At 44.9% G+C, this 22497-nt stretch overlaps 1 protein-coding gene and 1 long non-coding RNA gene across 2 annotated transcripts; one reads left to right on the top strand and one right to left on the bottom strand.

Moving 5' to 3' along the window:
- The first annotated feature begins 4844 nt into the window (after positions 1-4844).
- Positions 4845-14715, top strand: LOC111837217 (E3 ubiquitin-protein ligase TRIM16-like). Its single transcript, XM_072710791.1, has 6 exons — positions 4845-5449; positions 8564-8659; positions 9632-9865; positions 10016-10175; positions 10509-10568; positions 14177-14715. The coding sequence occupies exons 1-6, from the start codon at positions 4859-4861 to the stop codon at positions 14689-14691; spliced, it is 1656 nt and encodes a 551-aa protein (XP_072566892.1). The 5' UTR covers positions 4845-4858; the 3' UTR covers positions 14692-14715.
- On the bottom strand, positions 14199-15298 carry LOC140588774 (uncharacterized). Its single transcript, XR_011989953.1, has 3 exons — positions 15271-15298; positions 14311-14371; positions 14199-14230 (listed from the first exon to the last, which is right to left on the bottom strand). It is a non-coding gene; the product is annotated as an uncharacterized lncRNA (long non-coding RNA).
- Between the last annotated feature and the right edge of the window lie 7199 nt (positions 15299-22497).

Below are 22497 nucleotides of genomic sequence, written 5' to 3'. Positions count from 1 at the left end.
CACAAACTGTCAGAAACCGTCTCAGGGAAGCTCATCTGCATGCTCGTCGTCCTCATCGGGGTCTGGACCTGACTGCAGTTCGTCGTCGTAACCGACTTGAGTGGGCAAACACTCACATTCGATGGCATTTGGCACGTTGGAGAGGCGTTCTGTTTACAGATGAGTCCCGGTTTTCACTGTTTAGGGCAGATGGCAGACAGCGTGTGTGGCGTCGTGTGGGTGAGCGGTTTGCTGATGTCAACGTTGTGGATCGAGTGGCCCATGGTGGCGGTGGGGTTCTGGTATGGGCAGGCATATGTTATGGACAACGAACACAGGTGCATTTTATTGATGGCATTTTGAATGCACAGAGGTACCGTGACGAGATCCTGAGGCCCATTGTTGTGCCATTCATCCACAACCATCACCTCATGTTGCAGCATGATAACGCACGGCCCCATATTGCAAGGATCTGTACACAATTCCTGGAAGCTGAAAACATCCCAGTTCTTGCATGGCCAGCATACTCACCAGACATGTCACCCATTGAGCATGTTTGGGATGCTCTGGATCGGCGTATATGACAGTGTGTTCCAGTTCCTGCCAATATTCAGCAATTTCGCACAGCTATTGAAGAGGAGTGGACCAACATTCCACAGGCCACAATCAACAACCTGATCAACTCTATGCGGCGGAGATGTGTTGCCCTGCGTGAGGCAAATGGTGGCCACACCAGATACTGACTGGTTTTCTGCCCCCCCCCCCCATAAAGCAAAACTGTGCACATTTCAGGGTGGCCTTTTATTGTGGGCAGTCTAAGGCACACCTGTGCAATATCGATGCTGTCTAATCAGCACCTTGATATGCCACACCTGTAAGGTGGGATGGATTATCTTGGCAAAGGAAATGGGTCTTTTGTGTATGTAGAAAAATTTTCCGATGTTTGAGTTCAGCTCATGAAAAATGGGAGCAAAAACAAGAGTGTTGCGTTTATATTTTTGTTCAGTGTATATTCTGTTGTGTTGTTTCGAAGAGATGTTGTATTTGCAAAGTTATATCGGGTACGAGGTACGATGGTATGACGTCGCACCATGCGGTGTAGGCCTGTTAAGTTGTGCCTTTATAAAATATCTTCCACTGTTACTTTTTGCAAATATTTCATGTGTTTTCATAGGATTAATACTTTATCTGATTTATCTACACAGTTTACAGTGATATGTGGGGGGATTTCAGCTCTCATTAAGTAAATGTGAGGGGTGAAATCGGAGCTCATTATTATGTAAGTGTTGTTTTCTTCTACTTTGCACAAGTGATAGGTAAGTGGGTAATGTTAGAATGTACTTATGGTGTTTTGTCTCTTTTGTACAGTATTCCCACTGCCGTATTGTACCGCGTGTATTTGCGGAACAAACCATTATTTTGGAAACATTAAGTGAATATACTATAAAGTAAGTGAACCCGCTAAATGTGTTCCTGGTGGTAAATCAAAATCCCCCGCCACATAAATATTAAATTTTAAAAGTTCTCTGTCTAAATTTGACACTGACTATGTATAATTGCACATTCCTACATGTTTCAACTGATACCACCTGACAGCTTCAAATCCCATCAGCTGATTGCTGTTAATCTACTTTATCTGGGGCAAAAGGCAAACAAAAGACTAAATGGATAGAGATTCATTCTCAGTATAACTGCTCTCTCCTACCTGTCTGCCTTCTGCATCTGAGCTGCTAATTGCTCTCATTAGAATAGTTTCTGTTTGCTTGCTTTCATTAGAATAGTGTCTGTTTACATCTATACCAGGACATGCTCAGGATATACAGCTTATGATATGTAACCCAATTTGTGCACTTAGATGAAACCCACCTCTGTTCCTCTATTCCTTCCCAGCCTAGAACATAGTAAGATAAGGAGCACCAATATGTTTCAGAGTTGGGCCCAGGTACCACAACTTGAGATAGAATGCTGCAAGAATTTTCATGATTTTCAGGCTAGACTTCTATGATGGAAAATCTGATCGATTTCTGATCCAGCTGTTTTTGTCAGTATCAGCCGATAGTGCTGTAGTTTTTTTTTTGTGGTCTCGGTCTTGTCTTGGTCTCGACTCTATTTGGTCTTGGTCTTGTCTTGGTCTCGGACATAGCGGTCTCGATGGGATGGGGAAAAAAAGAGAAAACAGCACATCCTCACAGAACAGTATCATTATTTATTACACGCCTCAGTTAAAATGCAACCAGTCAGATGCATCTATTTTAAAACGTTACATTGTATACATTTTCTCAACGGACACTTGCCAGTGTTTCACAGTCCACACACATCATACACATCGCGTCATTGCAAAGTCGGCAAAGAAATGTCCGAAAATGTCCGCGAGGTCTATAGCATAGTTATAATTCAAATAAATTAGGTACTTTACATTCATTAGAAAGCACGGTCTTGGAGGTGCAAGTCAATCTAGAGGCTCATTCTCTTCAATTCAAAGCAAAGGATCATTACATAGCTGTAGTCATAGCTTACCCGAGGCCTCTGTCCCTGGTATAACAGACTTAATATGAACATCTTTCTGGTACATCCCATCTCTTTCCCTTCACGAGGTCTGATAAAATGGTTATAGGAGAGGATTGCTGAGAATATAATTTTCCATCAGGCCTCGTAAATATGACAAATCTGGGAGATTTTAAATGAGACACATATGGACATATGGACAATATAATTGAAAAGATAACATGAAGTTTTCGGTCTTGGTCATGGTCTCGACCAGTCTTGGTCTTGGTCTCGCCTTAGTGTGTCTTTGTCTTGGACTTGGTCTTGGTACCCTCAAGTCTCGACAGTGTCTTGGTCTTGATACCCTCCGGTCTCGGCAATGTCTTGGTCTCGGTTTAGGCGGTCTTGACTACAACACTATCAGCCGGATGCCAATAATGGGTATCAGATCTGTACCATCAGTATCTGTTATACTCATAAAAAGTAAAGTATTTGCTGTGTAAATAGTTCTATAATCAAGTGAAATGGGGCTTTATTGTCAAAGCTACCATATTCAGTACACTGCATACAGTGAAGTGAAGTAACGTTCTCTAGACAGTGATATGAGCTACACATTAGATAAAGTGCATAGACAGGACAAATGCAGGGGTGAGGGAGACACGTTAACAACACTGACACACAATGTGGAAGTAAACACTGATGGAATGTCTCAAATAGGCAATGATCAGGCAATGTATGAGCAAATAAAAAGCAAATAAAGATTAAAGATAAGTACAGGAAGCAGTGCAATAAAGCAATAATACCACAAAATGGCAATAAAGTGACAAAGTGCTGATAGATGCCAAAGTTAGTGTGTAAACCTGTCGGAAGGGAGGCACCAAAGAGTTCAGAGTCCGGATGCTCTGGAAGCTTCTAGCAAACAAAACGGGACAAAGAGACTGCAGTGGGAAGGGTGGGAGGCGTCCTCCACGATACTGGAGGCCTTATGGGTGCAACATGTCATAAAGATGTCATCAGTAGAGGGCAGAGGGCTACCAATGATCTTGTCAGCTGCATGTACAGTTCATTGTAAGGTCTTGCGGCCGGAGACTTTGCAGTTCCCAAACCAGACAGTGATACAGCTGGTCAGGACACTCTGGATGGTGCCTCTGTAGAACATGGTGAGGATGGGGGAGGTAGACTTGCCCTCCTTAGCTACAGTAGGAAGTGAAGATGCTGCTCTGCCTTCTTGGCAGAGGAGGAGGTGCTGAGGGACCAGGTGAGGTCAGCTGGCAGGTGCAGCCCAAGGAATCTGGTTCTCCTGAGCGACTCCACTGCAGAGCCCACAATGTGCAGCAGGGGGTGGACAGCATGGGCCTGTCTGAAGTCAACAACCATCTCATTCTTTTCATCCACATTTAGAGACAGATTGTTGGACTTACACCAGTCTGTCAGTTTCTGAACCTCCATCCTGTATGCCGACTCATCACCGTCACTATCGAGACCCACCACCATTGTGTTGTCAGCAAACTTAGTGATGGTGCTGAAGCTGTATGTGGCAGTACAGTCATGGGACAGGAGGGTGATCAGGAGTGGGCTGGGCACACAGCCCTGGGGGAGCCGGTGCTCAGCATGGTGCTGCTGGAGGTGATGTCTCTGATGCAGACTGTCTGGGGTCTCTCTGGCAAGGAATCCAGGACCCAGTTATACAGGGAAGTGCTGAACTGGGGGATGATGGTGCTGGATGCTGAACTGTAGTCAATGAGCAGCTTTCTTACACATTTGTTCTTCCTTTCAAGATGGGAAAGGGCCAGATGGAGGTCAGAGGATATGGCATCCTCAGTGGACCGGATTGGGCGATAAGCAAATTGGAGATGGTCATGTGATTTGGGAACACCAGCGTTCAGGTGCCGCAAGACTAGCCTTTCAAAGCAATTCATGATGATAGGTGTGACTGCTACAGGGCGGTAGGCATCGAGGCAGGAGGCAGAAGACTAATTCAGCTTAGGTGTGATGATGGTGACGTTTAAGCATGTGGGGACGACTGCCTGGCTCAGGGAAATGTTAAAGATGTCTGTGAAGACATCTGCCAACTGGATCATACACTCCCTGAACATGCAGCTAGGTTTGCTGTCTGGTCCTGCTGCTTCTCGTGAGTTCACTCTCAGCAGAGCTCTCCTCACGTGAGTTGTGGACAAACACAGTATTTTTTTAAGGGGATGGATGGTCTTCCTCACAGTCATGTCATTCAGGGCATTGATAAACTCCAGCTCCAGTGATTGCCCAATTTGTTCTTCTCAGTCTGGACTCAAAACCACACCTACTGTAGCCTGATAAGCAGGAAGTTCCTCCCACTCTAACACACAGACGACTTTGAGAGAAAACTAAACTGAATCCTGTCAGTGTTTGTGGTAAAATGGCAGAAGCCAGTGCTGCAATGGATGAGAATGAGTTCAGCTGTCCAATCTGTCTCGACCTACTGAAGGATCCAGTGGGTATTAACTGTGGACACAGTTACTGTATGAGCTGCATTAAGAGCTTCTGGGATCTGGAGGATCATGCTGGAGTTTACAGCTGCCCCCAGTGCAGACAGACCTTCACATCCAGACCGGTTCTGGGCAGAAACACCATACTGGCTGAAATAGTGGAGAAACTGAAGAAGACTGGACTACAAGCAGCTACTCCTGCTGACCATTATGCTGGACCTGGAGATGTGGAGTGTGACATCTGTACTGGGAGAAAACACAAAGCTGTCAAGTCCTGCCTGGTGTGTCTGGCCTCCTACTGTGAAACTGACCTGCAGCTTCACAATAAACTCCACCATGCAAAACAACACATGCTCATTCATGCCACCAGCCATCTAAAGGAAAAGGTCTGTTTCAACCAAGACAAAGCCCTGGAGATCTACTGCCATACCGACCAGCAGTGTATCTGTTATCCCTGTTTGATGGATGAACACAGAGGCCATGATACAGTCTCAGCCGCTGCAGGATGGGCGGAGAAACAGGTCAGACTGGAAACGTTTATATATAAATTATGAATTTTATATAAAGTAAAAGGTTTTGGTCTCATGTAAATAATTTGCATTAAAAAAAGAGATTATGATTAAGGCTGGTATGTTGCATGAAAAGAAAATGCTCAGAAAATGAGTCACTGAAAATGTCTTTTACCAGTAGCTGTGTTCTCAATGGGGCAAACCTGTGTCAAGATGTTACTATAAAATGTAAAATGTTCTGATCGAATTGCTACTGAAAACACCTTCAAACAGTGAATCTAAACGGCTAAGATGTGTGACCTCAGGGGCTGAGGAGAGATTTTTGAAGTGGGGGGGACCTAACAGTGAGCAAAAGGTCTCAGCTCTTAAGCTTATCCAGTCACGCTTGACGAGGCATTCGGTGTGATTTAATATACTAAACATTTTAATTGAAATTAGCTGACATATGTAGGAATTATTAGCTCAGGTAAATTTTAATATCTCCACCAATATGTTTTAATTAATTAAAGTTTAATTAATTATCATTTAATGCTGATTATTAATCAATTGTTATGCTGAATGGTCGGCTCCTCCAAAATCGATTGCGGTATCCCCGTGAGTCTGTTAATGTGAGACTTAAATGGGATTCACTAATTACCAGTATCGCTTAGTAACCTGGGTTAGAAGGCTCGTCCAGCGAGCTGCGTCACCAGGTAATATAAACGATTGGTAGTGAAGCCCCCCTCACGGCCGATGAGAGAGTGTCTCGCGATATTTCAGGCGAGTTTGGGGTTTCAGAGCATGTAGCAAGATCGCACAGAGGCAGGGACTATTGTGAGACACTCAATGACGGAGGCTGAAGTTGTGTAAAAGACATGCATTTATTCCTAGCTAACACTACAACTAACATAAGACAGACATTAGGGGGGTTGTTAAACGAAGAAGACTCTCTAAAAGTTAGGACACATTGGTTACACTAATTTTCCAGATTCTTGTGGTATACCATGAGAACATATATACAATGGTAGCTATACCTATTTATTTATTCAACTTTATATAAGTGTTCAAGTGCAAAGGGGTGAAATAGGTGATACTCCGTGAACATGGTTATAAGGGTGGCACACAAAACACTAAGATTGTCTAAGGACACATACAAACATAACCTATCTGTATATTTAGACTAGTAGTCACGAGTAAATCAATATACAGGGTATACAGAAGCCAAACTTAAATGAAACTTCCTTTAGGGTGTTCGTCTGTTGGGTGAGTGGTATGTAAGGCAGGATGTCTGGGGAGGGGGTTGTGTGCCAAGTCGAGGGACCCCTATCCTTGAGGTCCACTCTGCTTGTCTGTAGGTCCCTAAATCTTTGGGCAATAAAAGATGGAGTGCTGGCCTCCCTTGTTATCTGTGTGTGTGTGTTTATGTGTGTAACTCCCCTTTGGTGCCTCTCGTACCAGGCTCGGCCTAGTCTGAGATCCTACACATACATACAATGTAACAGTGTTGCCCGGTATGGAATTGCCAACCACCCAGAAATGGCCTATTAGACAACAGCATAAACAGCAGATTTCTCTGCACCTTGTTGCAAGTTCAAATTTATTGAGCCCCAGTACACTGTGATGTTACATATTATGTGAGGACACATTCATAGATTTACAGTTTTATTCTAACAGACATTGTTTAACGTTAGATCAAACTTGGATTAAGTTGTTTTTTTATTAGAATAACATCAATTAGCCTATCAGAGATATGAGAAAATTCTGTTGAAAATTGCTTCCTGATTAAGCTTATATATAAGTTACATCTATTTACATTCTTGCCATTTGAATGAACACTGTGTCAGATCTTTGTTTTTCTCCGGGTTGCTTTCTTCTGTATTGCATACTGTTTTGGTCCGTGTCTCCAAAACTGCATCTGACACAATTTAAGGCAGCTCAGTTCCCAACTTGTTCAGGACCCAAAACCAGTAACAGTGGAATACAAACCGAATGTGGAAAGTCACAAATGTGGCAAGTATATATCTTCTTGAAAAAAATGTATTAGAAAGTGACATCCGTGTTTTGAGTTATTTACCCTTTGTTAAATCGGTAGGTCATCATGGAGGTGAAACATTTTAAAGCCATGTATAGGCTAATAGGAATGTGTGCATTTTACACTGTCTACCTACAAAGAGAGATAAAGGGAGACAGTGGGAGAGCATGTACACAGACAGAGGTATGCGAGTGTGTGTGAGGGGACTCCTACCTGCAGCAAACACATGGTATGAGTTGATAGTGATGGTCGGCAGTGCGATGAGTTCAAACATCATGGTATCCACACAATTTAGGGATGCAACTTATCAAAGTTTTGATATTTTTTTCCCCTCAGAAGTGGGTGGGACGGATCAGGGTCCCTATATAACTGGGGGGGGATGTGTCCCCCCCTCCTCGCCACCATCTGTGCCCCTGTGTGAGCGGGAAAGAGGCTTTAAATATAGTGTGATTTTTTTGGTGCCAAGCATTGTGGTTCTGGCATCTCAGAAACAGCCACCGTCCTGGAATTGTCAGACACTACAGTGTGTAGAGTTTAATGAGAACGGGGCATTAAACATAAAGCACCCGGACTGTGGCAGTTTCTGTGGGCGAAAACACCTTTACTCAGAGGTCAGAGGAGAATGGCCCGACTTGTTAAAGCTTAATAGCAAGTTCACAAGTGCAAAAATAACAGCTCAGTACATCAGCGGTGTGCAGAATGGTTTTACCTAACACACATTTATTTAATCTACACAAGAAGTGGCTCTGGAGGCAAAGTGGGTCCTACCAGGTATTTGCTGGTTGTACCTAATAAAATGGCAACTAAGCGTATCTATTATATACAGTATGTAAACTTCAGGTTGACTGTGAGAACTCTTTTCACATCCTTCACTGTGGATGCAAATCAGAGGGAATTTATTAAGTTTATCCTACCTACAGTTAATAAATCATTTAAGTATATTCATCCATCCATCCATCTCCTACCCACTTATCTGGGTCAGGGTCACAGGGAGTGCCTGGAGCCTTTCCCAGGCAGCATAGGGCACAAGGCTGTGGTCAATCCTGGACAGGATGATTAATGAATATCAGGTAATTAAATAAACTAATTTTTATCATCTTTTTTCCCATGAGTAGAAACAAATGCGCAAAACACAGAGGGAATTTCAGCAGAGAATTCAGATGAGAGAGAAGGAGCTGCAGGAGCTGAGAAAGGCTGTGGGCTCAATCACAGTGAGTATGAACCTGAAGAGAAGATAACAGCTGGCTTGTAGGAACCATTTCAGGCTTCAATCGAGGCTCTTCTAAGATGGGTGACTTAAGTCCTTTAAGGTTTAATTAATGTAAGGTCACTGTGGGATATAATGAGTCAGGGTTCTCCCAGAGGGGGGGGATAATGGCACTGGACAGGAGGGTTGAGCTAAAGTCTTTCTCAAACGGTGCTTAAATTATATTCCTCATGATAAATGGTGACTTTTCATACACTGAACAAAAATATAAACGCAACACTCTTGTTTTTGCTCCCATTTTTCATGAGCTGAACTAAAACATCGGAAAATTTTTCTACATACACAAAAGACCCATTTCTCTCAAATATTGTTCACAAATCTGTCTAAATCTGTGTTAGTGAGCACTTCTCCTTTGCCAAGACAATCCATCCCACCTCACAGGTGTGGCATGTCAAGGTGCTGATTAGACAGCATCAATATTGCACAGGTGTGCCTTAGACTGCCCACAATAAAAGGCCACCCTGAAATGTGCAGTTTGATCAAACAGCACAATGCCACAGATGTCGCAACCTTTGAGGGAGCGTGCAATTGGCATGCTGACTGCAGGAATGTCTACCAGAGCTGTTGCCCGTGAAATGAATGTTCATTTCTCTACCATAAGCCGTCTCCAAAGGCGTTTCAGAGAATTTGGCAGTACATCCAACCGGCCTCACAACCGCAGACCACGTGTAACCACACCAGCCCAGGACCTTCACATCCAGCATGTTCACCTCCAGGATCGCCTGACAGTGTATGAGCTTAATGAGTGATCATTTCCAATCAGTGCTGGCTGGGTTTCAGTACCTGAGGCATCCAGCATGGTGACGCTCCAAACCCCAGCCGTGTGCTGTTTTTATACCTCCTGTCAGCTCACATCACTATTGAACAATGAGGCTCTCTGGAGTCTCAAAAGGGGCCAATTGTAATTTACCAACAGAGATCAGCACAGTCAGCAGTGGAGGACAGTGTGAGAATCTTCACTGAGATGATCCGCTCCATTGAGAGAAGACGCTCTGAGGTGACACAGCTGATCAGAGATCAGGAGAAGGCTGCAGTGAGTCAGGCTGAAGGAGACATGGAGAGACTGAAGCAGGAGATTGATGAACTGAAGAGGAGACACTCTGAGCTGGAGCAGCTTTCACACACAGATGATCACATCCATTTCCTCCAGGTAACAGAACAGCTACTTTGGCAATAAGAAAACCAGAGTATTCAAATGGATGTATTTCAATTTGTTTGTCAGAAATTAATGTTCAATTTAGTTTGATTGCAGTACACGTCTGTTTTTATGAAGCTGTTTACTCAGACTGTGTGTCTGTAGAGGTGCCGGGTCCTTCTTGTCAGCCCTGAAGCTTCATTTGGATCCAGAATCTCTGTCGATCCACGCTGCTCTTTTGAGAACGTGAAGAAGGTGGTTTCTGAACTGAGGGATCAACTGGGGAATGTTTGCAAAAAGAAAATGACAGAGATCAATCACACAGGTTAATAAATAAATACATATTCCTGTCTGTTCGTGTTCAGTACAGACCATGCAGAGAGAGTATACAATACAGTCAGCCTCACAAGTCAGTTTATGTTTCCAGTATGATTTAATCTTTCAGAAAACAGTAGTAAGAATTATATTTCTGGAAAATGATATAATTTAAAATACTTAAGAAATTTGTATTCTGTTTCACTCAGAATGATTATTACATTTTTAAAATGCCCCCATAATGATAATACCCTAGTGCTGGTGTCTCCACAGTCAGTGACGTCCATCTGCCACAAGTAAATTCCTTTTACTCACATCCCTGTTTCTCTCTGTCTCCTTCTAGTTACCAAAGACACCGTCCCACCAGTAATAGTGTCCAGGACCAGAGCAGAATTCTTACAATGTGAGTCTGTTCACACACACGCTTCTCTCTCCCTGTATGAGGTGGAGTGTGTTTTATTGTGTTTCGTTTTCTACTGCTAGTGGAGCTTCTCTTTCTCTCTCCCGCTGCCTCCTGGTCTTTCACATTTACATGAGCTGTTTATGTCAGGAGACTTTGAATCTATTTTCAATGTGGCTGCTGATGTTTAATATTGTTTTGCTTGTCATGTTGTTCTCTGAGGCATCCCGGTTGCAAATATGACCTTATAAACATCCTTCCATCCATCTTCTACCGCTTTCCCGAATTGTGTCGTGGGGGCAACAGCGTAAGCAGGGAAACCCAGACTTTCCTCTCCCCAGCCACGGCCACTTCGTCCACCTACTCCGGGGGAATCCCGAGGCGTTCCCAGGCCAGCCAAGAGGCATAGTCTCTCCAGCATATCCTGGGTCTTCCCCGGGGCCTCCTCCCAGTGGGACATGCCCAGAACACCTCACCAGGGAGGCGTCCAGGAGGCATCCTAATCAGATGCCCGAGCCACCTCATCTGGCTCCTCTCGATGCGGAGGAGCAGCGGCTCTACTCTGAGTCCCTCCCGAATGACCGAGCTCCTCACCCTATCTCTAAGGGAGAGCCCAGCCACCCTGCGGAGGAAACTCATTTCAGCCACTTGTATTCGCAACCTCATTCTTTCAGTCACTACCCACAGCTCGTGACCATAGGTGAGGGTAGGAACGTAGATCAACTGGTAAATCAAGGGCTTTGCCTTTTGGCTCAGCTCCTTCTTCACCATGACAGACCGGCGCTGTGCCCGTATCATTGCTGATGCCGCACCAATCAGCCTGTCAATCTCCCGCACCATCCTTCCCTCGCTCGTGAACAAGACCCCAAGATACTTAAACTCCTCCAATTGAGGCAGGACCCCCTCCCCAACCCGGAGAGTGCTCTCCACCTTTTTCCGGCTGAGGACCATGGTCTCGGATTTTTTCCAGCAGCTTCATACTCGATTGCGAACTGCTCCAGTGACAGCCGAAGGTCACAGTCCGATGCAGCTAACAGAACCACGTCATCTGCAAAAAGCAGAGACCTAATCCGGAGGTCACTAAACTGGACACCGTCAATGCCCTGGCTGCGCCTAGAAATTCTGTCCCTAAAAGTTAGGAATAGTATCGGTGACAAAGGGCAGCCCCCTGGCGGAGTCCAACCCTCCCCGGAAACGAGTCTGACTTACTGCTGACAATGCAGACTAAACTCTGACACTGGTCATACAGGGACCGAACAGCCCATATAAGGAAGTTCGGCACCCCATACTCCCGGAGCACTCCCCACAGGACTCCCCGAGGGACGCGGTTGAATGCCTTCTCCAAGTCCACAAAGCACATGTAGACTGGTTGGGCAAACTCCCATGCACCCTCCTGGACCCTGCTGAGAGTATAGAGCTGATCCACTGTTCCACGGCCAGGGCGAAAACCACACTGCTCCTCCTGAATCCGAGGTTCGACAATTCAACAGACCCTCCTCTCCAGGACCCCCGAATAGACCTTACCAGGGAGGCTGAGGAGTGTGACCCCCTTATGGTTGTTAAACACAATCTGGTCCCCTTTCTTAAAGAAACCACCACCCCGGTCTGCCAGTCCAGAGGCACTGCCCCCGATGTCCATGTGAAGCTGCAGATGCGTGTCAACCAGGACAGCCCCACAGCATCCAGAACCTTAAGCAACTCCGGGCGGATCTCATCCACCCCCGGGGCCCAGCCACCAAGGAGCTTTTTAACCACCTAAGTGACCTCCGCCCCAGAAATAGGGGAGTCCACCCCCAAGTCCCCAGACTCTGCCTCCTCACTGGAAGGCGTGTCGGTGGGACTGAGGAGGTCTTCGATGTATTTCTTCCACCGACCCACAACGTCCCGAGCTGAGGTCAGCAGCACCCCATCCCCACCATAAACAGTGTTGATGCTGCACTGCATTCCTGCCCTGAGCCGCCGGATGGTGGACCAGAATCTCCTCGAAGCCATCCAGAAGTCGTTCTCCATGGCCTCGCCAAACACTTCCCACACCCGAGTTTTTGCCTCACCGACCGCTGAAGCTGTGTTCCGCTTCGCCCACCGGTAGTCATCAGCTGCCTCTGGATTAGGCAACAAAGGCCTGATAGGACTGCTTCTTCATCCCTCACTGCCGGTGTCCACCAGTGGGTTCGGGGATTGCCACCGTGACAGGTACCGACCACCTTACGGCCATAGCTCCGGTCAGCTGCCTCCACAATGGAGGCACGGAACATGGCCCATTCGGACTCAATGTCCCCCGCCTCCCCCGGGACATGGACGAAGTTCTGCTGGAGGTAGGAATTGAAGCTCCTTCTGACAGGGGATTCCGCCAGGCGTTCCCAGCAGACCCGCACTATACGCTTGGGTCTGCCAGGTCTGACCGACTTCCTATCCCCCAGGGGAGCCAACCCACCACCAGGTAGTGATCAGTTGACAGCTCCGCCCCTCTCTTCACCCGAGTGTCCAATACATGTGGCCGCAAGTCCGATGACACGACCATAAAGTTGATCAAACTGCGGCCTAGGGTGTCCTGGTGCCAAGTGCACATATGGACACCCTTATGCTTGAACATGGTGTTCATTATGGACAATCCGTGATGAGCACAGAAATCCAATAACAAAACACCACTCAGGTTCAGATCGGGGGGGGGGGGGGCGTTCCTACCAATCACGCCACTCCAGGTCCACGTGAGCATTGAAGTCCCCCAGTAGAATGAGAGAGGGAAGAGCGCTCTCCAACACCCCTTCCAAGGACTCCAAAAAGGGTGGGCATTCTACTCTCTCGTCCACCGCGGTTAACCCCAATGTACAGACGCCCAGCCAGGGCACAATAAGTATGCCTACCCCTGCATCTCCCCGCGAGCAACTCCAGGGTCCAACCCCCCTCAAGGAGACTGGTTCCAGAGCCCAAGCCGTGTGTCGAGGTGAACCCGACAATATCTAGTCGGAACCTACAACCTCGTGCACCAGCTCAGGCTCCTTTCCTGCCAGAAAAGTGACATTCCATGTCCCTAGAGCTAGCTTCTGCAGCCGAGGATCGGACCGTCAAGGTCCCCGCCTTCGATTACCACCCAACTCACAATGCACCTGACCCCCTTGGTGAGCTCATTGGAGGGGGGACCCATGTTCCTTCTTTGGGCTGTGCCCGACCAGGCCCCATGGGTGCAGGCCTGGCCACCAGGCACTTGCCATCGAGCCCTACCCCCAGGCCTGGCTCCAGGGGGGGGACCCGGTGACCAGGCGAGGGAAAACGTCAATCTATGTTGTTTGTCATCATAAGGGGTCTAATGAGCCGCACTTCCTCTGGTTCCTCACCCAGGACCTGTTTGCCTTGGGTGACCCTACCAGGGGCATTAATCCCCAGGCAATTTAGCTCCGGGGATCACTGGGACACACAAACCCCTCCACCACAATAAGGTGTCGGCTCCAAGAGGGGTACTTATAAACATGAAACACTAAACATATATTTATTTATACATACTTTTACTTTTGAAAATTCTTTTCAAAGCGTTTAGACATAGCAAAAATGTGCACAAACTTCAGTAATATAATGAAACCAAAAAATCACCTCCTGATCTTCTCCTCCATCAGATTCCTGTCGGCTCACTCTGGACCTCAACACAGCAAACAATAACCTCCATCTGTCTGAGGGGAACAGAGTGGTGACATGGAAGGAAGAGACACAGTCATATCCTGATTACCAGCAGAGGTTTGACTTACGCTACCAAGTGCTGTGTACAGAGGGTCTGACTGGATGCTGCTACTGGGAGGTTGAGTGGAGCGGGCCTGTGGTCGGTATAGGCGTCACATATAAAGGAATCAACAGGAAAGGAGGGAGTGATGACAGCAGGCTTGGATGCAATGACAAGTCCTGGCGTTTGTCCTGCTCAACCTCAAGTTACTCATTCTGGCAGAACAACGTGAAATCTGCAGTATCTGGCCCCCCCTCCCCCAGGATAGGAGTGTACCTGGATCACAGGGCAGGAACTCTGTCCTTCTACAGCGTCTCTGACACAGTGACCCTCCTGCACAGGGTCCAGGCCACGTTCACTGAGCCACTCTATCCTGCGTTTTTACTTTGGTACAGTAAAGCCAAACTGTGCTAAGTAAGTTAACTAACATCTCTTTAAATCTGGTGTATTTAATCTTTTATGTGAAAATAATGAATATAAAAATAAATACAATAAAAGAACGATTCTACAGATGTCTTGTAAATTATGCATTTTGCCCATTTATAAGTGGAAATGACAACAAAATAGAAATCAATACTTTTTAAGCTTTTACGTAAAATTTCTGTGCAGTGACCTCGAACCTTGATCCCACCTGTATATGTGTCTGTGTGTATTTTTTTAAATAACAGTCACAAGTTTTGTTAGCATAATGTCCAAAATGATTCCTTCTGTCAAATTAAAATCATTGTTTTTGTAAAAGAATAATTTTATAATGATGTCATTTATACTTTTTATGGATATTAAAATCACTTTAATTTCATCAGTTGTTATGCTTTTGTCATGTAAGATATTTGTATGAATATCTGTACGAAACAAAGATTGCTTCATCATGATGATGCTGGATTTCTTAAATCATTTGGGAAAACCAATGAATTAATATAACCTTTCAGCATTATACATTGATTTCTTACTCTGACTATCAACTATGTTGCCATTATATAAATACATACAAACCTGTGCCCTGTGCTGCCTGGAATTGGCTCCTTGATCTGTATAAAGTGGTTATCAAACACTGGTGGAGTTATACCCAACACGTGTTGATTGTATCTCCCTCTGGATCAGCGGACTGTGGACCTTGGACCAAGACATCACAAGACATTATGAAGCAAACCACAAAAACCCACCAATGTATCCATGTGTGTATATTTTAGAATCAAGATTAGTGAAAATAAAAATGACATGGGTGATGTGAAAGTCAGCTCTGTTAGCTGACACTGTTCAGATATGTCTGATACATGTCATACAATCTCAGTGGTGTCATGTAAAGCAGTAAAATGTCAACGTTTCAGATCAACAGAAGTCACCGACTAACCTTGTCAGGGTTAAACAGGAAACCAAATCAGCAACAGTGGCTCAACAGGCATTTGGAGGGTCTGACATGGGAAGTGAATTCTCTGCATACCAGGCAGGGTTGGGGCCATTCCAGAATGCATTGATCAATTCTAGTCCAAATCAGGAAATGGAACTGTAGCAGGGATTGGATAAAAAACTACGCGGAACAGAATTATTTCAGGGAGATTTAAGTTCCAACTCCAGTTGGAATGGGATGTGGTGGAGGGGCTTATGGACAGTTGCTCGGCATGTCATTAGACCCAGAAGATGTGGTTGCCCCAGGTCACCAGCCCCAATGCCCATATAATTAATCCATGCTGGGGTATGTGTATGTGTGTCAGAGCAGGAACACACATATCTCTCTGTTTTTGTCTTCCTCACTTTTCAGGTGGAGTGAGAGGCTTGTGCAAGTAAAGGTCAGCAGGATCTGCAGGACGTGCAGTGTGATACACCTGAATATTTACCTGTGTACAGACAGCAGGATCTGCAGGACGCGCAGTGTGATACACCTGAATATTTACCTGTGTACAGACAGCAGGATCTGCAGGACGCGCAGTGTGAAACATCTGAATATTTACCTGTGTACAGACAGCAGGATCTGCAGGACGCGCAGTGTGATACACCTGAATATTTACCTGTGTACAGACAGCAGGATCTGCAGGACGCGCAGTGTGATACACCTGAATATTTACCTGTGTACAGACAGCAGGATCTGCAGGACGCGCAGTGTGATACACCTGAATATTTACCTGTGTACAGACAGCAGGATCTGCAGGACGCGCAGTGTGATACACCTGAATATTTACCTGTGTACAGACAGCAGGATCTGCAGGACGCGCAGTGTGAAACACCTGAATATTTACCTGTGTACAGACAGCAGGATCTGCAGGACGCGCAGTGTGATACACCTGAATATTTACCTGTGTACAGACAGCAGGATCTGCAGGACGCGCAGTGTGAAACACCTGAATATTTACCTGTGTACAGACAGCAGGATCTGCAGGACGCGCAGTGTGATACACCTGAATATTTACCTGTGTACAGACAGCAGGATCTGCAGGACGCGCAGTGTAATACACCTGAATATTTACCTGTGTACAGACAGCAGGATCTGCAGGACGCGCAGTGTGATACACCTGAATATTTACCTGTGTACAGACAGCAGGATCTGCAGGACGCGCAGTGTGATACACCTGAATATTTACCTGTGTACAGACAGCAGGATCTGCAGGATGCGCAGTGTGATACACCTGAATATTTACCTGTGTACAGCCTTTCCACCTTCCTGCATATGCAGACTGTTAATGTGAAAGTTTAATACATGAGGCAGCTGATCTCAAAAAGGAGAATGTAAGCTCTGCGTCAGTGAAAAGAAGAGTGCGTGTGTCTATATGTATGCATGTATGCGTGCATATGTGTGTTCTGTCAGTACTGTATGTGTCAGTTTTCCTTTGTGTATGTGTTTCAGGGAGAAACTTATTGGTCTCAGAAATACATGGAAAATCGAAAAGGAAAAGAGCTGAACAGCATAAAGCTAAAGATTAACGGCTGATCCCTGTAGCTGCTGTATGTGGGAAGCGTCTCTGACCGTATGGAGGGGCAGCGGGACCCCTGGGGGAGACGTTAGACCCCCCCCACAGAGACCCCCGCCATCCCGGGCCTCATACAGCTCAGGCTGGCAGGGCGGCTCACAGCCACCTCCTCCTCTGTCCCCCAGCAGCACTTCCAGAGCAGAGCAGCCAGACACCAACTGCTGGGCACCTTTCCAGTGTTTTATCTCTCTGTTCCTGGGCTTGGCTGAAGCTGCCCCTTTGCACTCAGCCTAGATTCGATATCTTAACTTTCTGGGGGTGAATTAATAATCACTGTGAACCTGGTCACCTGACTCTCCTTCCTGAGACTGATACACTCCCAGCAAACACACAGAAACAAAGGAAGTAATCTTACATTTATGTGCCAAGGGCTTCATTATCATGTGAATTTCAATGAACAATGTAAAAATCAAATCTGAAAACATTTTTTGTCTAAATTTGACACTGTCTTTGTATAATTGCACATTCCTACATGTTACAACTGATACCACCTGACAGCTTCAAATCCCATCAGCTGTTTGTTGTTAATCTACTTCATCGGGAGAAAAAAAAGCAAACAAAAGACTAAAAAAAAGTCTAAATAGACAGAGAGATTCATTCTCAGTATAACTGCCCTCTCCTATCCGTCTGCCTTCTGCGTCTGAGCTGCTAATTGCTCTCATAGAGTAGTTTCTGTTTGCTTGCTTTCGTTACAAAAGTTTCTGTTTACATCGTGCTCAGGATATGCAGCTCATGATATGTAACCCAATTTGTTGACTTAGATGAAACATACCTCTGTTCCTCTATTCCTTCCCAGCCTAGAACATAGTAAGATAAGGAGCACCAATACATCTTTTCCGTAAAATCTGATTGGCTTCTTACTCCCCTGTCATCCTGATTTCTGATTCAGCTTTTATTGCCAGTACGGCTCGATACCGATAGTGGATATTGGATTTGCGCCATCTTCATCAGTAACAGTTTTACCCATAAAAATGATTTGCTATGTGTATAGTTTTTATAATCAAGTCAAATGGGGCTTTATTGTCACAGCAACCATATTCAGTACACAGCACACGGTGACATGAAATAATGTCCTCTGGACCGTCATGCAAACTACATATGTACATAAAGTGCAGGAGTGGGGGACACATTAAAAACACTGACACACAATGCTGCATGTACAGTTCATTGTAAAGTCTTGCGGTCAGAGATGTTACAGTTCCAAAACCAGACAGTGATGCAGCTGGTCAGGACACTCTGGATGGTGCCCCTGTAGATCATGGTGAGGATGGGGGAGGTAGACTTGCCCTCCTTAGCTTCAGTAGGAAGTGAAGATGCTTCTTGGCAGGGGAGGAGGTGCTGAGGGACCAGGTGAGGTCAGCTGGCAGGTGCAGCCCAAGGAATCTGGTTCTCCTGAGCGACTCCACTGCAGAGCCCACAATGTCCAGCAGGGGGTGGACAGCATAGGCCTGTCTGAAGTCAACAACCATCTCATTCGTTTCATCCACATTTAGAGACAGATTGTTGGACTTACACTAGTCTGTCAGTTTCTGAATCTCCATCCTGTATGTCGACTCATCACCGTCACTATTGAGACCCACCACCAGTGCTGAAGCCCAGCAGGCTTAACTTCCCTATGAGCTTCTGGGGGATGATGGTGCTGGATGCTGAACTGTAGCCACTGAGCAGCTTTCTTACACGTGTGTTCTTCCTTTCAAGATGGAAAAGGGCCAGATGGAGGGCAGAGGATATGGCATCCTCAGTGGACCGGTTTGGGCGATAAGCAAATTGGAGACGGACATGTGATTTGGGAAGACCAGCGTTCAGGTGCCCCAAGACTAGCCTTTCAAAGCAATTCATGATGACAGGTGTGACTGCTACAGGGCAGTAGGCATCGAGGCAGGAGACAGAAAACGTATTCACTAGGGGTGTAAATCACAGATTTCCTCGGGATACGATACAATATCGATTCCTCAAGCCAACGGTTCGAATGTTTTTGATACCCCAGAAATTCCCACGATACCATATGATTTGATTCAATTCGATACTGGGGATAGTAGTCGAAATGATGAAACTTCACACAATCCTTTACATTTCACTGAATTAAAAAAAGGCAAATATAATTATCATTTTATCATATTTTATTGGGAACTGCAAACAAAATCTAGTGTGGTCAAGTATGTCCCATAAAACAAGCAAAATAAAGTGCAAAAAGTTAAAAATAAAAACTTTTGATGGATGTAGATTAACATGGTGACTGATTTTTATTTTGAATCAAGCCTTCTCCTTACAAATACAAAAGTGTAAAGTATGTCCATAACTGTCATGACCCTCTCGTGTGCGACACCCCTCCTTAACTTCGCGTGCAATCCCGATTGTTCCCAGCTGTTTCTTGTTTCGTCTAGTCCTGTGTATTTAAGTCCACGTCAGAGTCTGTCATTGAAGTTTTCCCCATTTGTTGGATTTCCGTCTGCCTGACCCTGATTCCTCCTCGTTCCCTGCTCGCTCGCCCTACGCTGGGATACAGTGACAACAAGTAAAATTAAGTGCAATAAAGTCAAATAAAAAACATTGGATGGACAGACATGTTGAATGAGGAAGATCAACATGACTGACTTCTGCAGTGAAATAAGTATGTCAGTATTCTTCTTTGAGAGGTTTTTTTTTTTTTTAAAGAAAAATTAAATGGTCAACGTGTTCAGGAGATTGTGTGCTCTGAGCATAGCGTCCTGTCACCTGCCGTACTAAACACACGCTCTGAAGGTACGCTAGCTTGCGAGCTACTTATAAATGACTAAATCAAAGTGATCTACCTACTATAAAAATGCAAAACATATTTATGTATAAAAATATTGAGTATTCTTTAATATTATTTATTATTACTATTATTAATAATAATAATTTCCCTTTGGGATAAATAAATTATTTTTGAACTGAAACGGGATTTTAGTTCCTTCACCTTTCTATCTCTCAGCTGGTTTTTCGGAGGGAAGTTAATGTCGTAGTTTTCATGAACAGTGCGAAAATGCCGCTCCACATTTCCCTTCTTCGGAATGCCCTTTATTAAGATAAGTATAAATAAATGGAGGCTAACTAGGCGATTGCCATGACCTGCCCGTCCAGTCCTCGTGCGTGCCACGCCCACCTCGTTACCCGCGTGTGAATTCCCATCATATCAGCTGTCTTGCGTTTATTCTGATGTCATGTCCTGTATTTATGGTGCGTTCGATTATTTCTCTCCAAGTCGGAACTTGGATGAAAACGTCACGATACGTCACGAAAAACATCACTTCCCGTCGGAAACACGCCCCTTTTATGACGTTAAAGTCGGAGAAGATTTTGTTGCCCGAGTTGCCCTTGTGACGTAATTTCAACATGGCGACTTGGTTTGTTTGTAGTTTATTTACTGTTCGAAAAAAGAATATCGCTATGAATGTACTAAAATATTTTATAAAGCTTTTAATGTGGTTTGACTAGTTCGTGTTTCTTGTTTGTCTCTCGGAAAAATCTAAATTTCTCCATTTTCTTCATTTGGAAAACTCCAAATCTGCTAAAATATAAAGCAACAACACACAGCAACGTGTTCATGGAGGCAGCCATGTTTGTTCCGAGATGTGGGTAGCTCGAACGGGAGATTGTCGGACGTGATGTCACTCAACTCGGAATTTCCGAGTTCCGAGAGAAAAACGAACGCACCATTAGTCCGCGTTCAGACCGCGTTTCCCCAGGTCTGTCAATAATGTTTGTACTGCGTGGTTACCTGTCCGCCCTGAATAAACCCCGTCCTTTGGATTTCCGTTTCCCTGATCCTGCTTTCCCACACCCGTCACAGGATCGTAAGAGCGACTTGGTAGCTTGTAGGGATGTAATGGTACTCGGTAAAATACTGGACCGTTCGGTATGCGCCGCACGGTCTGGTAAGGCCTTGTGTACCGCGGTATTACGGTTTTGCACTTCCATTTGAAAATATGGCGCTTAATGCGTATCAGGCTACTGTTAAGCGGTAAGCGCCAATGAGCAAAAGCCCTCAACCATGAGTTATGGTCTGTTCGTTTTTCTCTCGGAACTCGGAAATTCCGAGTTAAGTGACATCACGTCCGACAATCTCCCGTTCGAGCTACCCACATCTCGGAACAAACATGGCAGCCTCCATGTTTTTTGTTGCTTTATATTTTAGCAGATTTGGAGTGAGATTTTTTTTCTGAGAGACAAACAAGAAACACGAAATAGTCAAACCACATTAAAAGCTTTGTAAAACATTTTAGTACATTCATAGCAATATTCTTTTTTCGAGAGGCAAACTACAAGCCAAAGACACTAACAAGTCTGGTAAAAATCTGATATTGCATGCTAGGATACTGTTTACGGTCTTGATATGGTATTCTCTAAATCGAACACATATGCAATTATATTTATAACTATTAATACATTTAACAAAATAAACATTTTTAAGATTTATAAAATAGAATTACTGTTGAGTGTGTAAGCCGCCAGTCCGACCACAACGTCACAAAAGAGGCGTCCGACGGAAAGTGAACATTAATGTCCAATCACTGTTTTGGCTCCACCCACTCGCCCTCTTTCACACTGACGTAACTGGAGCTGAGCTCGGTACACAGATGCGAAAAAAAGAAAAACAAACAAGCATGGCCAGCACTAGCGGAACAGTTGAGAGGCATTAGTTTGAAGAAGCACGGGCTTTGTACAAATCTCCAGTATGGATTTTTTTCGGGTTCGCTGTATAATACAACTACCAGGGAGTCAAAACAGTTAATAGAAATGCCACTGTTTGTAAACATTGCCTAACACGTGTCCCATACGCTAATCGAAACACGAGCAAGTGTCTATCGAAAAAACTTTTCAATTAACAGACATATCCTGCCACATCCGATAAACATAAGAAAATAACCTGTGCAGTGGGAACATTCATTGCTAAAGATTTGCAACCCTTTTCTGTTGTCGAAGATGCGGGGTTTCGCCACTTAATTAAAACGTTCGACCCACGTTATGTTGTGCCCTGCCGTACACATTTCAGTGACGTTATAATTCCCGACCTCTATGACAAAGCACATAAAGCTATCGAAAATGATTTGGCTCAAGCACAGAGCCTGGAGTGGAATATAGAGTGTTTAGAGCACTTTAAGAGGCACTTTAACATTTTTAAAATGTTTTTGTTTACATTTTGTAAATTTGAATTTTATACATGTATACATATTTTATACATAAATAAGAGGTAGTTTATTATTTGGTTTGTTGTGTTATTATTTGTAGTGTTGTG

The sequence above is a fragment of the Paramormyrops kingsleyae genome, chromosome 4 (assembly GCF_048594095.1).
Source record: "Paramormyrops kingsleyae isolate MSU_618 chromosome 4, PKINGS_0.4, whole genome shotgun sequence".
Classification (NCBI taxonomy): domain Eukaryota; kingdom Metazoa; phylum Chordata; class Actinopteri; order Osteoglossiformes; family Mormyridae; genus Paramormyrops; species Paramormyrops kingsleyae.
Note: the sequence above shows the minus strand (reverse complement) of the source record. Positions and strands in the feature narration are given on the sequence as shown.

Coding starts and splice junctions, on each gene's coding strand:
- LOC111837217 (XM_072710791.1), top strand. CDS start 4,859: ATGGCAGAAGCCAGTGCTGCAATGGATGAGAATGAGTTCAGCTGTCCA. Junction 8,660..9,631: donor AGGCTGTGGGCTCAATCACA/GTGAGTATGAAC, acceptor ATTTACCAACAG/AGATCAGCACAGTCAGCAGT. Junction 10,569..14,176: donor CAGAGCAGAATTCTTACAAT/GTGAGTCTGTTC, acceptor CTCCTCCATCAG/ATTCCTGTCGGCTCACTCTG.